Source organism: Perna viridis, chromosome 8 (assembly GCF_037379345.1).
Source record: "Perna viridis isolate PV_CMFRI_1.1 ecotype Kerala chromosome 8, ASM3737934v1, whole genome shotgun sequence".
Lineage (NCBI taxonomy): Eukaryota > Metazoa > Mollusca > Bivalvia > Mytilida > Mytilidae > Perna > Perna viridis.
Genome location: NC_142452.1, coordinates 11,317,529 through 11,332,194, shown reverse-complemented (window position 1 = coordinate 11,332,194; position 14,666 = coordinate 11,317,529). Strand labels below are relative to the sequence as shown.

Below are 14,666 nucleotides of genomic sequence, written 5' to 3'. Positions count from 1 at the left end.
CAATCCTTCCTAAATTTATAGATCAAAATTAAATAAATTCCCTTGCACCTTCTGACAAAAAAACAGTAGCACAGCCCTGATAACAGTGTGCATTGATCGTCTGAATGACGCATTGAGTGAAAATTTTAGACCATTTACAAAATTGGAAGATACAAAATGGAGATTGGTTGTTCTTTTGTTTGGGTAGGAATTGTTTTACATACTTTTGGGAAAAAAATCACACACATTTCCATTCAATAAGACCTCAACTCGAGGTACATTTGTACATTTGAAAGAGACAGTACTAAACAACCAACCATTACCGGCAGTATCATGTATTACAATTAACTCAATGATTAGACTCTAAACAATGATTATCATTCAATGATAGTTTACATTTTTTTTCAATTCCTATTCAATCAGTTATAACCATGTGCCCTCCCAAAATGGTATTCCCTTCAGAGAAGGGTAATACATGTCCAGGACATGTAAAGCATGTACATGTATGAGGGAAATTTGAAGGCATATCATGAAAGCATTAACATCCATTTAAGGCAAATTGTCAAATAAGGGCAGGGTGCTTGGGAACCGTCTTTGTGGAACATTAAAAACCATTGAAATAACATAACTGGTCAATATACAATTTATAGTCATAAGACCCACAGTATCAAGATCTATTTGCTAAATGTAAAACAATGCTTCTACAAATTGTATATAAATATAAACCTACGTTGATTTTACAAAGCACTTTACATGGAACAGAATATACATGTACCATATTTTTCAAACTAAGTCAATATTTTTTTATCCAATCATCAGCCACGGTTTATTGTCTACTTATGTATCCTATTATAGTTAACAATATTGATGAGAATTATATCACACTTTTTTTACTAACTATAGCAGTTTTTTTAGCAAATGAACACCAATGTAATAGTTGGTCTGTTTATCATGGTATCACCATCAGGTTAAACCCATTATGGATTCAGTTCTGCAGTTAGAAAATATAATCTTTAAAGAATTGAATATGAATCACCTTATAAAAATAAAGTGCATATGGGTTAAATATGACACCCTTTCAGACACATAATACAATATTAAATGCTTATTATGGCGAAATTAGTAAATCTTCATTAATTATGTATACCTAGATAAAAGATGGTAATTAAATAGAGCCATCATATCAATTGTAAATTGTAGTAAGTTCATTAGTTCAAATAAGCCTTCTGTAATCCCAGAGAGATTTTTTTTATACATATATGAGTGAGTGATGCTAAATAAGGTCAAGGAAAATGATCTGGCTGAGCAATGTAGACTTCATACTAATATAATATTACAATGAAGGTCATAGACTCCTGCATAGCCAGTAATTTTCCAATGTGCCAAATTAGGCAATTTTCTCCATAAATAGAGGTATTATATTTTCATGGTCTCATATTTTTCTTGTCTTCACATGAAATTGAATTAAAGTTATATGTAACACACCTGGACTTAAATTTGGCAAAATTCCATAACCTTGCAAATATAGCCAATGCATGTATTAACTCTATGAATATGTCCTGCTATACAGTATTAGTACATGTATATATGGTGAATTTTACTAACATGACAGATATTTCTGTAAACATATATATATATACAGTACCTATACAACCAGACAGTAGGTTGAAATATATAGCCCTATGTAGAACTAATTATTTCTCTAAAATTGGGAAATTTTCATTAAGCTTTAATTTTCATAATACCAAAAGATTCAAGAAAAATAAAAACTCGTCAAAATTAAGTCCAAATATCCAAAAATTCTATTCCATCTTCAAATTGCAAAGACAACAAATAAAAAACCATTTCTCCAACTTAAAAAAAATATAAACTTTGCCAAATGCAGCATGATACGACTGTATTGGTTGAACCCTGAACAGTTGGAGATATATATTATAACTTGAAAACTGTAAGAGATAGGGATTTTTATGAGGAATTCAATGAAAAAAATTTTGAAGTCTGACCAGAAATAACAAAGCATATTTTTTGGTGTGGGTAGTTATCAAAATTAAAGAAGGAATACAATAAAAAAAAAAAAATTAAAATCTGACAAAAAAAAAAACATTCTGCATGGGTTTCAATAAAACACCTATTTTTACCCCTTTTTTTCTATAACGTAAGGGCTACAAAGTCCAAATTTAAAAAGAACCATATCTTAATCTCAGAACAATTGGTCAACCACAACTTAAGTTACCGCATGGAACCGATGTGTCCCCAGACGACACTTGCGGCATAACATTATACGACCAAAAATTGTTTGCAGTCGTATAATTACATAACTATGCATCATGAAAATTAGCGATAATATGGTATATCATCTTAAAGCTGACCAAATCAATAGTAGTCTGAGCTTTTCATTTTCTTAAGATTACTAATGAGACAAAGTACTCACAGCCTGGACTAGGCCTGTTGATATGAAAGTAGATTTAGTTTTTGCATCTGTCATCTTTCAATTTGCTGTACTTTCCTAGTACAATGTAGGTCAATAATATTAGTCTTCTTGAACGTTCAAATAATTTGAATAGATATTTGGGTCAGCCAGTACATTTGCAAGAACAAACCAAAACTAAATGGACAATAGAGGTTTCCCTAGACCGATTTAGCATGACGCTCTTCTATCACCCCATGCCAAGGTGTGGTGCCCCCAATATGACCTTTTGTAATGGTTGAGTGCCCTAAAAATAGTTAAATAACCATGCCTTGACAAATTTCTGTGGAAAATACTATGGACCAATCAAAAGTTCAGAGACTAAATTCCTAAATTAGGTTGGATACTTAAAAAAAATTGTGGACAGGTTTTGCTTACTTTGGTATGGAAAATTTCGAGAAAACTGCAAGGTACATGTAAGCTGAATTTTCAGAAGTTATTATGAGAGTTTCAGAAAAAAAAAATTAAATGTAAGATAAATATATGTAGCGATGGTGACTTGGGAAAGTGATATGATGTCTAAATTGATAAAATTCTGCAAATGTTATTGCACTATCAAGACATCTGACTCTCACCTCCCCATGCAACAATTTGGAGGATCGATGACCGCTGACTGATTAATTGCTGACCGATCGATAACCAATGACCAGTGACCGATCTGATCACAGTTTTGTTATGTAAAATGAGGTTTAAATCTATCGCATCATGTACCTTAAATATGTGTAAAACTGTTAAAGAAAACAACTAAAACCGTAAAATACATTGACTGCTCTGTGGGTCACGTTATGCAATCAGCAGTTTAATGAATCGGTTTGACAGATCGATGACTGATCAGTGATCAATGATTGATCACAATTTTTGCTGCATGGATCGGTTCAGGTACTGTACATGTACATATAAGTTCTACCAGACTTAAATTCAACCATGGAGAAAATATCATTAAAGGTCAAAACAATAAAGCTTCCTTAGATATGTAACAGGACTGAAACCTGAGACACTCCTGAGGACTGCTTAGTCCAATTACAAATGTATCTTAGTTTTACAATTGACATGTTCTGTTGTGATGTCATCAAGAAAATAAGATATTCTTTGATATTGTTTTACTTGTTTATATTCTAAAAGGAATGTGTTTTAATGATTTAATGCATGAACTTAATCTGAAATTAATAAAAAGTAAATGATAAATTGTTTAGGGATCTATAAATATTATAAAAATAAAATACACATATTTTGGTTGCATCTTCATAGTGATAACAATATGAAGAGATTTGAAGATTTTTTTTTTATCAGGAGTTCAGTATGTACAACACAATGAAGGTCTTCACATCTGCAAGTTGTCCTAACACTCCACAATTCATCATTAAATCTTAACTCATTTTCCACAACACCATGAGTTAATATTTTTTTTGGTTGGGCCCAAATATACATTGTACATGTAACAGCTAGAGCACTTGGTCATGCAATAGTCTAAGTTTACATCAGTACTAACCTGGCATTGAACCCAGAATCTCTGGCATTGCCAGCTGACTATTAACTGAGTAGCATTTACTACAGATGAGTTTGGGAGGATGCTCTGCCTTTTTACATGTATATCAGTTTTATAAACACCCTGCCCTTTTCTGCCAATTTTCCCTAGATAGATGTTAATGCTTTTTTGGTGCGCCTTTTAATTTGCCTCTAACGTCCTATAGAGCCCTTTTTTATCCTCCCCTTTTAAAAAAGCTGCAGTGAATACTAAGTTAAAGGAGTAGTTAAACTTTTATCACCAAATGGCAATGCCAGCAATAAATATCATGAATTTACATTTAATCCAAGAGGAAATGCATGTGCAATGAGACACTTTCTTTAAACTTCTGTACAAATGTAATCTACAGAATGAATTATATATTTTCAGAGGAATTGAAATTAGTTATGATTTTATTTTGTCATTAAATATCATATCAGGAGAATCATGAATTTGACGAACAAAAGCCAATTCAATGTAGGTGAACTATCAGTAAGCGCACAAAGAGAAAACTCTCCCTTGCTTCAAGTGGAATTTACATGTATATAAACCATATTAAACCATGAACTGGTATAACATCTGACATTAAACCATGATGCCTAACCTTCGTCTTCCTACAAAATTTATTTGAATTCCATTAAGTGGTCAAACAGGAGCTGCACTTAGGATGTATCAAATGAAGAGTTCTTAAGTTTAATTATCTCCCTTTGCAGACATCAAACATAAATTTGCATCTGCACCATGAAAACTGATTTATTTAACGAGTCATAGTTTTCCTTTCCTCATTTGTCTACCCCGGACTTGACTTTTTATGAGCAACTCGGTGGGTGTTTCTAGAAAAGCAGAGGACGCTTACCCTACTGGTGCACCTGGTCCATGCTCCCAGTTTTTAGTGGAGTCCGAGTTGCTCATTTGCTTTCGTTACTTTGTATGTATGATTTTAGTTACTTTATGTTCTTTGTGTCTGTCTGTTTTCCATGTCTGGTCTTTGTCCCTGGATTACATTCTTTTGATTACCGCTATAACCTTGGTTCCCTTGATTACTCTTTGATAAAATCTAGTAAGAATCCCACATTCAAATCCATCAATCATCAATTGAAATACCAGTGTAGGGACTCTCAAATACTTTAATTGGAAAGGTCATAGAGGTTTAACCCTCAACAGTTGGGGTAAGTATGGACACACCTCTCAAGCTTAATTTAGCTCTGGATTTTGATTGCAATTACATAAATATATGAAACAGGATGAAAATTTGACCAAAAGCAAAGAAGCCTCTTTTTCATGCCTCATAAAAAAGGGTCCAGATACAACCCAAATAATCAATTCCAGCTTTCCCCTGGGCATACCATTTCAAAGAGATTCGTTTACAAATAGTCAAGTAATTGTCCAGACATAAAAAACTGCTTGTTTCTGGTTCATTTTGACCCTCACACCAACACTCCTTGACACGTTTAGGTTTCCAGCTAACAAGATACCTAAACCCAAGCTAAAAGCTCACCAAATGCACAATAAACAAACGCTCTTAGCTTGCGTTTAAATGCATGATAGACAAACACTCATAGCGTGTGTTTAAACACACGATAGACAAACAATGAAAAACAATAATACAGTGTATTAACAAAAAATGAAGAAAAAACAGAAAATAGAACTAATGAAAATACAAAAAAAAAACAGATATTTCTATCATGTGTTTTAACAAACACTTGTGAATGCTCCTAGCGTGCATTTAAACAAACCCAAAACAATGTGTAAATGCACAATAAATGATGCACAAACACTAAAATGGGAAATATGAACGTTTCAAGGTGTGTAATCATATACAATGTACATGTACATGTTTTTTGACTTTATCAAAGGTCATATCTAAATAGAGCTGCACTATGAATGCATGATGAAAGCATTTTTCAGTGAGGGTGAGAAAACTGAAAACCAACCTGCTTTTTTATGAAAAGGTGTCAAAAATCAAAATTTATTAGAAAATGGAAGGAAGTCTGTGACCATGGATACAAATAATATCTCAAAGTTTCATTGCTTTGGCTTAAAGGATTTTTCAGTTAGTGTGCAAAAAAAATACCCTTCTTTTTTGTGAAAAAGTGCCAAAACATGAAAATGTGAAATGAAATTTTATAGAAAATGAAAGGAAGCCTGTGACATTATGCACATGTATGGCTTAAAAACTTCGGGAAATGTATCTGTGTATCTTTCTTCGCTGTTCAGTGTTCCATTGGCTGTTTAAGAACCTATCCCACCACAGAAAAAATATAGCTTTGATCATATTGTCCAAATTGAAGCATAGCTTTTCTGAGACATGAAAGGCATTCATTGTTTTCTTAAAATAGATGGTCAATTGCAACGTATTTTATGCATATTTAATTACGTCATAGGCTAAAATATTACCACCTTCTATATGGAAATGATATATGTACAAAAAAAATGTTGTACAAAAATGTACAAATTAAGATATTTTAAGTATGGTGAAACTCATGGTGCTAGTTTTACTCCATACTGATATTTTTTCTAATAATTTTGACTTCAGTATTACATACAGGTTCATTTCGTTCTATCAATATCTTTCAAAAATGTTTAGATTTTGATTCCAGGTATAGTACATTTTTAGATATGATCTTTGATTACTTGAAAAAACCATTTGAGTTTTAGACCTTCCCCCCAAATCGGCAATTTTCTTTGATCTACTGGATCTCCTGTACTAGGTGATCGCAATACTGGTATACCAGTATTGTGCACAATACTGGTATAAGAAAAATAGTCCAGTATTGTAATTTTTTTTTTCAAAATTTAGTACAATACTGGTATACCAGTATGGTATTTATTGGTATTGTAATTGTGTCTTTAATTGTTATGTAAACACATGCTGTGAATTAATACAAAACAACATGCTTTTTGTAGAATTTTCTGAGTGTGTTGTGTATTTTGACCAGTTGCTTAAATCTGCTTATTTGCATGAAACTACATGTAGTATACAGAAAGTTTCTGCACAGTATAGACACAGAACACATAAAAGACAAATTTTCTGTTTATTATTGTGATACAAAATGTATATGCATGTATAACATCATAAAGTATGAGTAACAAATTATATTTCAACAAGTCAACAGTTCCATTATTGAAATTACAGAATTATTCTCACACAAAGTCAATTAAACATGATATTGTTCTGCAATATGGGCAGTGATGTGTGTAGAAGCTTGCCATGTTTACTGAATGATGGACATGGCAGATTTGATGGCCATTTATGGTCAAATTACTCATCATGGCTTGTATTTTTCTGAAATAATTGTCTTTAAATAACATCAAAGACATCATGAATAACTTAAAATAAAAACTAATGAAGATCAAAGACATCAAAAAGGTTTAATTAAATACTAATAATTTAATTATCTAGATGACAGAATTATTTAGAGCATCAAAGTACAACATGTACATTGAAATTAAATGAATTACAGTAGTTTATTATAATGATTGATCCCAATAAGACTAAATCACTATTTAAAACAGAAAGTAAAAAAATGTTTGTTTATTGTTATGATCATTTAATCATTTTAATAGAAATTATAACAATAATAAAATAATAACTTTATTTCGCAGACATACCCATAAAAACGCTTTCATTACAATTCAAAAAGTTTTTCTTCACCAATTTTGTTGCATATTTGACATAGATGTTCTTCTTTAGAATCTGTTTGTATCCTAACAATTCTAATGGTCATTTTCTGTTCTGGTATATTTTCAATTATTTATTTCATCCACATCAGTATTATATAGTTTCGTTATGTAATAGTAATCAATGTAAATTTTAAAAGTAGGAATGTCTTGCTCATATCTAGAATATTCACATACTATACACAATTAATACATTTTTTTTAAATCACAATACTGTATACATGAATATTTTTTATACCAGTATTGTGCACAATATTGGTATACCAGTATTTCGATCGCTAAGTACAGGAGATCTGATCTACTGCCTTTGATATTTCAAACTTTTTCCAAATCTCACCCATTTGCATTTTGAATGCTTAAGTGTCAGCCCTGGATATATACAATTTTTAACTAAAGGAATTTTATTTTATTGTTCACATACATAAATTGGTAATGAAATTCGGATAAATCATAAAATCAAGGAAATTTGAGGGCAAACAACCTGTTGGATCATTGAGTTATTGACGAATTTGACTGCTCTGTTTGTGATTGCAAGTACACATTGGATGAAACCATTTTATCGTGTCATAATACCACAAATGTCATCTTATGTGATTGTATATTTAACTCAAAGTAGTTGATTAATACCTGTTCAACGAATCTTCTTGCTACTCTGTTTTCCATGGCTTTCCTCCTCACCTTTGTTTACTTACAGTTTAAATAATAGCTAAAACCATTGACTGAATGGAGAGGAAACATTTTTCCGGATTTGTTACAGATCATCTTCATTTTGCAATTAACTTGCGTGTAAACCTGAGCTAAACCTATCAAGACAAAAGAAAATATTATTGACCAGGTTTTTATTAGTGTAGTAAGTCATATAGAATAGACCATGAGCACTGTGTTAATTTATAACCTCGGCGGGAGGGGGTGTGGGGAGTAGGGTGGGTATAGTCCCTTGCAATGCTCGATGTGATAGTGATGAGCCGCTAGAATAAGTCATCTTTTCATGATTCAAATTGTATGATGCGGATAGGAAAATTAGACTGCTATAGTATATGATAAGGCTGAAGTATTAAGATGGAAATTTGTTATAGTTAACTTGATTTTATCGCACTAGGGAACCGTCTTTAAATTACCTGCTACATACGATTATCTTTTGGTTTTTTTTCAGAGGTACCGTCTCTGGCATTGTATAAACTCACCTCAAAAGTACTGCTATGATTGGAGACATAATATAAACTGGGAAAAAAAAGACAAAAATCTTGATCATTTCTAAAAGAAAATTGAAAGGAATACATTTTACTTTCATTATGGACCAAATGCAATTGAATTAATAGAATCATATAAATACCTAGGTGTATTTTTCTATTTTGATGGGAAATACAAGGAGCCTGGTGTCAAATCTTTCTGAAAATGCAAGGAAGGCTTACCTCGCCTTAAAATAGAAGCTTCCCTTTAAAATATCTTGTCAGCAAAATCATTGCATGAATTGTATAAGAGTAATCAAGGGAACCAAGGTTATAGCGGTAATCAAAAGAATGTAATCCAGGGACAAAGACCAGACATGGAAAACAGACATACACAACAAAGAACATAAAGTAACTAAAATCATACATACAAAGTAACAAAAGTAAATGAGCAACTCGGACTCCACTAAAAATTGGGAGCATGGACCAGGTGCACCGGTAGGGTAAGCGTCCTCTGCTTTTCTAGAAACACTATACGATAGTTCTTAATGCTAGCATAAGTTAGAGTTCTGAAACTTAAATAAGATTTAGAGACCCTAGACAAGACCCAGTTTGAAAAAAAAAACGCAAAATACTCTAATTTAAAATATATATATATTCTTGGGGTTCATAGTAAAGTATTAAACATGCAGTAAGATATGAACTGGGTACACTCCCAATGTACATGAAATGTTATTCTCTAGAATGTTTTAATTACCATATTCACAATAAGATAATATTTGTGGACAGCTTGATTGTCCATACTGTATTCTGTGGTCTGCTTTTGAAACCAATAATTTTTTTTTCAGACAAAGAAACTCAAAATTGAAAAATATTATGTCCACAAGAACTCACTTGAAAGACAAAAATCGATACCCTTAGTATTTCTTACAATCAATTTCCTTAGTATTTCTTGCCAACTGTTTAAATCAAAACTTTATAATTATTATAAATCAAAAAATAAATTTGAACTCTCTCTCAAAAAAAAAGAGCAGGCAAAAACCCCAGTTTTACAGAATCTTTACACAATTCGAACAGCAACAATATCGTAATTTTAGCATACCAATTATAAGAACTCGGAATAAATATAAGAATTACTACCAATTCATAAAGTATAGTGTCAGGTAGAAACTCCAAACTCATAACTCCACCAAATGAAAGATTTTGTTAATTCTGTGTCAGACAAGTTCTATTTCTTGTTCAATTGCCCTTACTATATTTCTTTATGAATAAGTATTAAATCCATGATAATACAACCAATAAATCATTATAACAAATATAGAATCCATTTTTTTTTTTTTTGGTGGTGGGGGGATACGAAATCTCTCTTCATCCATATAAAGAAGCATTTAAAGACAGGGACCATCCCACTGTCAGTATCTATTATTGTGGTATGAATTACTACAGCTACTCAATGTTTGGTATACAATCGTATAAGTTTAAATTATTGATATGTTGAATGTTTGTACATGTAATGTCTATGTAATTCCTTTGGATCATGCCACTTTTTTGCCCTTTCCAATAAAATATATTCATACATACAACTTTAGCTGCATCGCTCACCACTATCTGAAATCATCAAGATTGTAATCAATTTTCAGATAGTCACTAAGCTATTCTGTGATTTATATTCTATCTCAGCAGTTGGTATTGTTTGCAATGACTTACTAATATTCTAAATAGTTTGTGTTCAAAATAACACAACGCATTGGGGGTCGTCCAAAGACAGTGTATTTAAAAAAAAAGGTGGGGAGAATATATAGGTGTGATTAAAAATTGAGTGGTACTCGATTGGGGCAATAATAAAGTTATAATAAAAAAATACAGAATTATTTAAACCAAAAAAGTTTATATTTAAAATGTCAGACAAATAATGTAATACAAACAGTTACACTGAAATAAATAAAGTGCATGGGTTAAGAATTCAGAATTATTTCTTCGAGGAGGAACAACTGACAATGGTATCCTATATAGGTGGAACAACTGACCATGGTATCCTATATGGGTAGAACAACTGACAATGGTATCCTAGAGTCCCTAGAATAGAGTAAATCAAATATGCTAAATACTCAAACGATGTAATTCGGAAAGACTCAAACAACAAAGGAAATCGACTTGATAAATATTTATATAATTTTATATACTTTAATTTCTATTCGTTATATTCATTTCTATAGGCGTTTTCTCATTTATGAAGTTTATCGATCAAATGTAGAGTCATTAATTATTCAAAAACTTTACACAGAAAACCTTCAACATACATTGCACGAACCTATAATTAAGAATTCTGCCAACGGAATAATTTACAAAGGGATTCATCGCCGCTTTAATAATTGATAACTTCTAGTTTTACCCAATAAATTGCATTAGGAGCTTATAGCACAAATATTTTATTCTCTGCTTTTCAGTGTGATCGGTTGGTCACCAATAGAAGTCCGGTGTGAATTAGACAAACTTTTAAAACCTACAGACAACTTTGGAAGAAACTTCAAGCCTAAGTGAAGGATTAAAAACATGGTTTCTTCACAAGAAATTACAGCGATGATTAAACGAATTAAACAAGAACCTCCGGACGAAGAAACGGCGACAAAGAAAACAAACACAGAGGCTGATACATGTACAAGGACGAAACGAAAATCAGAAGACGAGACATTGACATCACCTAAGAGGTTTCGACATTATTCTGAAAATGGCAAGCCAACAATACCATGCTTAATGTGCGACAGATATCTTGAAAATCAAGACGAACTTATGATTCATATGACTTTGGACCACCAGTGTTCTCCACAAGGTAGTCGAAGACAAGCTGGACGTATTCCGAAACATACATGTCAAATTTGTTATGCTAAATTCCGTACTTTGAGGGACCTTTTCACGCACACTGCTATCCATGCGAAACAACTGCAGTTAAAAGGTGAATGGATGTCGGATGTCGGAAATAGGGTAGAAAAAAGCTTTTTAAAGCAAGGAGCCATGCGACAATATTTTTCAACTGTTCAAAACAGCCTGCAAGGAGAAGTTCAACTCGGAACATTTAAATGTGATTGTTGTAACAATATTTTTATGAACAGAGACACATACGCAATGCACGTGATGATGCGCGTAAAAGATGAAATGTGCAAACAAGACGAAATCCAGAATGGACATACAAAAATTAAAGGAGGCATCAGACACTATGGAGAAACTGTCGATCTCGTGTCATCTCAAAATGGACAGGAAGTGCTTATCGATGTAACATCAAACGTTCATGAGGACGAATATCTAAAATCTGCAATATCTATTACAGAGAATTTCCAGCGTACACCACAGGTTGACACCAAGCTTCAAGAAAACTCCAGAAGAAAATGTATGTATTGCACTGAACATTTTACTGACCAAGACTCAATGGCAATGCACGTTATGTCTGTTCATGCTGGAACAGGCATTCATAAACCGTTAGCACAGACTGCTGCACTGAAAAATTCACTCGTTGATCAATTGCGGAAAAATGAGCCAGAGGTGGACAAGAGGATGACAGTAAAAGAATATTTTCGATGTCACTTTTGTGGTAATATATGTGAATCACGCGACTCTTTAGCAATGCACGTGCTTTCTCATACTGGACATAATGAATCCCGGACAAAGCTTTCAAATAGCTATACCACAGATGGCGAGGAGAGTTTGAATAAAAGCCATGCGGCAACTCCGCTTTTGAATGATAGAGAAGCACTTTCGCAAAATGAACCCCTTAATCTTGTTTCCGAAAAGAACCAACAACGCCACACCGTTAATGGAGAAGATGACATTCCCATTCAGAATACTAAATCAAGCCTTGTAGAGAATGTTGTCGGAATTCATGTGGCGATAAAACCTCAACCATCCCTGATAAAAGCATCCGAAGCACGACGTCGCACAAGGAGCGCCAGCCTACCGGATATCAGAGAACATGAGCCGATCGTTAAAAGACCAGCATCAACCGGAGGCATAACTCTCTCAGATATCTGGAAAAACAATCTTAAGATTGCTCAATCACAAGAAAGTGGAACCAATTCGCCATATACATACAGTTACGAACAACCAGAACCGATCGTTGAAGACCGTGAACATTCATGCCAGTACATACCCTCCCCACAGTCGGACCCTTTACAGCTGTTACTACAGAAAAGAGAACACGCTCACGTGTGTGGTTATTGTGAGATTATTTTCTTAAACAGGACTTTATTTTATCTACACATGGGACTCCACAATGTGAACAATCCACTTCAATGTAATATGTGCGGTAAGACATGCGACAGCATACACGATTTTTCTGCACATGTCATGCATTTGTGATCACACTAGTATTGAAATGAATAAAATGTTCCAGGATTGTTAAAAGTGTAACCTTAAGAATGCTTTACAATACTGCAATCTCTGTCCTGAAACGCCATTATATGAATATGAATGTCAATTATTCAGAAAACAAAAACAAAAAAAAAGAACAAAAATATACACTTATTTAAAAAAAATCACACATTTGACGAACATGTTACAATTTAAAAACGCTAAAGTCTAAGAGATACTACCTCTTTTAATGTTTTAATACATTTGCTGTGCAAAATATGAAAACCTTATCCAAATAAATCATTTTAGGTAGGACTCCTGTCACATACATGTACTTGTGTACTTACATCAATGTATTATATAAACGGCATAATGAAATGTCGCCACTAATATTCTATAATATTTTTGTACATGCAATAAAAGAGACATTAATATATTTTCAAGCTCTTGTATGACACGAAAATAAAGGTATTTGGCTTCAAGCTTGATTGAAGAACCGTATACTATATAAGTGTAAAAGGCAGCAATGCTGTGTTAAATCATAATCTCTGATTTATTGGTTACAACAAGTCAGTTTGATTTGCATATAATTGCACCTTAGAATTATGCAAAACTAGATTCAATAATACGACGAGTATTTTTTCAAACAAAAGAAAGAAAGGAGAAAGAGTGTTATTGAAAGGAATCCAAAGTTAGACCATTATCTAAGTAACCGATTTCAGTAGAAAAAAGACAAATAGAAAAAAAGCAAAAACAAATAATCGCAAATACTACTGTAAGAAAATTGTTTAGTTAACTTTAGAATAACACTAACAATTCAAGCTCTTTCAAAACTTGGAAGCATGTACATAACAAGTGCACCGATAAGGCAACACCAACCAAATTGTTCGTTTTGCTACATGTATATAATAGAAAAATAAGAAAAAAATGTATCGCGATGTACGGTAGACCGATATACACGTTAATAAGATCTTAAATATAGATATAGTTCAATAGACCCTTTTTTGCTAACTGTGGGATAGTCGATAAGCATGCGCAGAGCATGCTAAATATACGGTTCTGCGAGGAAAATTCGTTTGTTCTAACCAAGCTCTACCTCGGGAAGTCTATATCAACTTACCACAAAAGGGTCTTCTGTATATGTAGAACAAATATCTTATATGTTATGCTACTATATATATATTTTCTCAAATTAGTCACAACTTGAATAGCCCGTTTCAGCTGTAAAGGTGGATGTTAACGATTTGGATATTGGTTTTGGGGACACCGAAATACCCAGCTACATCTACAATGTATAACACTTTTGTTGTTTGTTTTGAATCAGTTTTCTTGGGTACCGAATGCAATACATGGATATATGTCATTTGCAGAATAGCAGTATATATTGCAGAATCATTAATGATATATCTTACTAATAACTGTTGAAATAAAAAAAAATTAGGCTTGACTGGAAGAAAAACAATACGCACAGACATAAATCAATGAGTCCACTCATAACTTTCTAAATAATATACAATTAAACAGT

The 14,666-nt window shown here is 32.7% G+C and overlaps 2 protein-coding genes across 3 annotated transcripts in view; one reads left to right on the top strand and one right to left on the bottom strand.

Annotated features, from left to right (window-relative positions):
* The window catches only part of LOC148609320 (harmonin-like), a 47,462-nt gene extending 39,029 nt beyond the window's left edge, over positions 1 to 8,433 (bottom strand). Inside the window, exon 1 of the mRNA XM_088542684.1 lies at positions 8,259 to 8,433. Coding sequence (XP_088398810.1) covers positions 8,259 to 8,294 — 36 coding nt within the window. The 5' untranslated portion in view covers positions 8,295 to 8,433. The remainder of the gene's footprint in view (positions 1 to 8,258) is intronic.
* LOC148609319 (uncharacterized) lies at positions 72 to 13,195 on the top strand. 2 transcript variants are annotated; one of them, XM_088542681.1, is made up of 3 exons: positions 110 to 183; positions 10,786 to 10,886; positions 11,248 to 13,195. In XM_088542681.1, exon 3 carries the CDS (start codon positions 11,354 to 11,356, stop codon positions 13,148 to 13,150), a length of 1,797 nt encoding a protein of 598 aa, XP_088398807.1. In that variant the 5' UTR covers positions 110 to 183; positions 10,786 to 10,886; positions 11,248 to 11,353; the 3' UTR covers positions 13,151 to 13,195. The 2 variants fall into 2 exon arrangements, with proteins under 2 accessions (XP_088398806.1, XP_088398807.1); XM_088542680.1 differs by lacking the exon at positions 10,786 to 10,886 and having other exon boundaries at positions 72 to 183.
* The last annotated feature ends 1,471 nt before the right edge of the window (positions 13,196 to 14,666 follow it).

Excerpts from the sequence above, each read along its gene's own strand:
- LOC148609319 (XM_088542680.1), top strand. The coding sequence starts at position 11,354 with ATGGTTTCTTCACAAGAAATTACAGCGATGATTAAACGAATTAAACAA.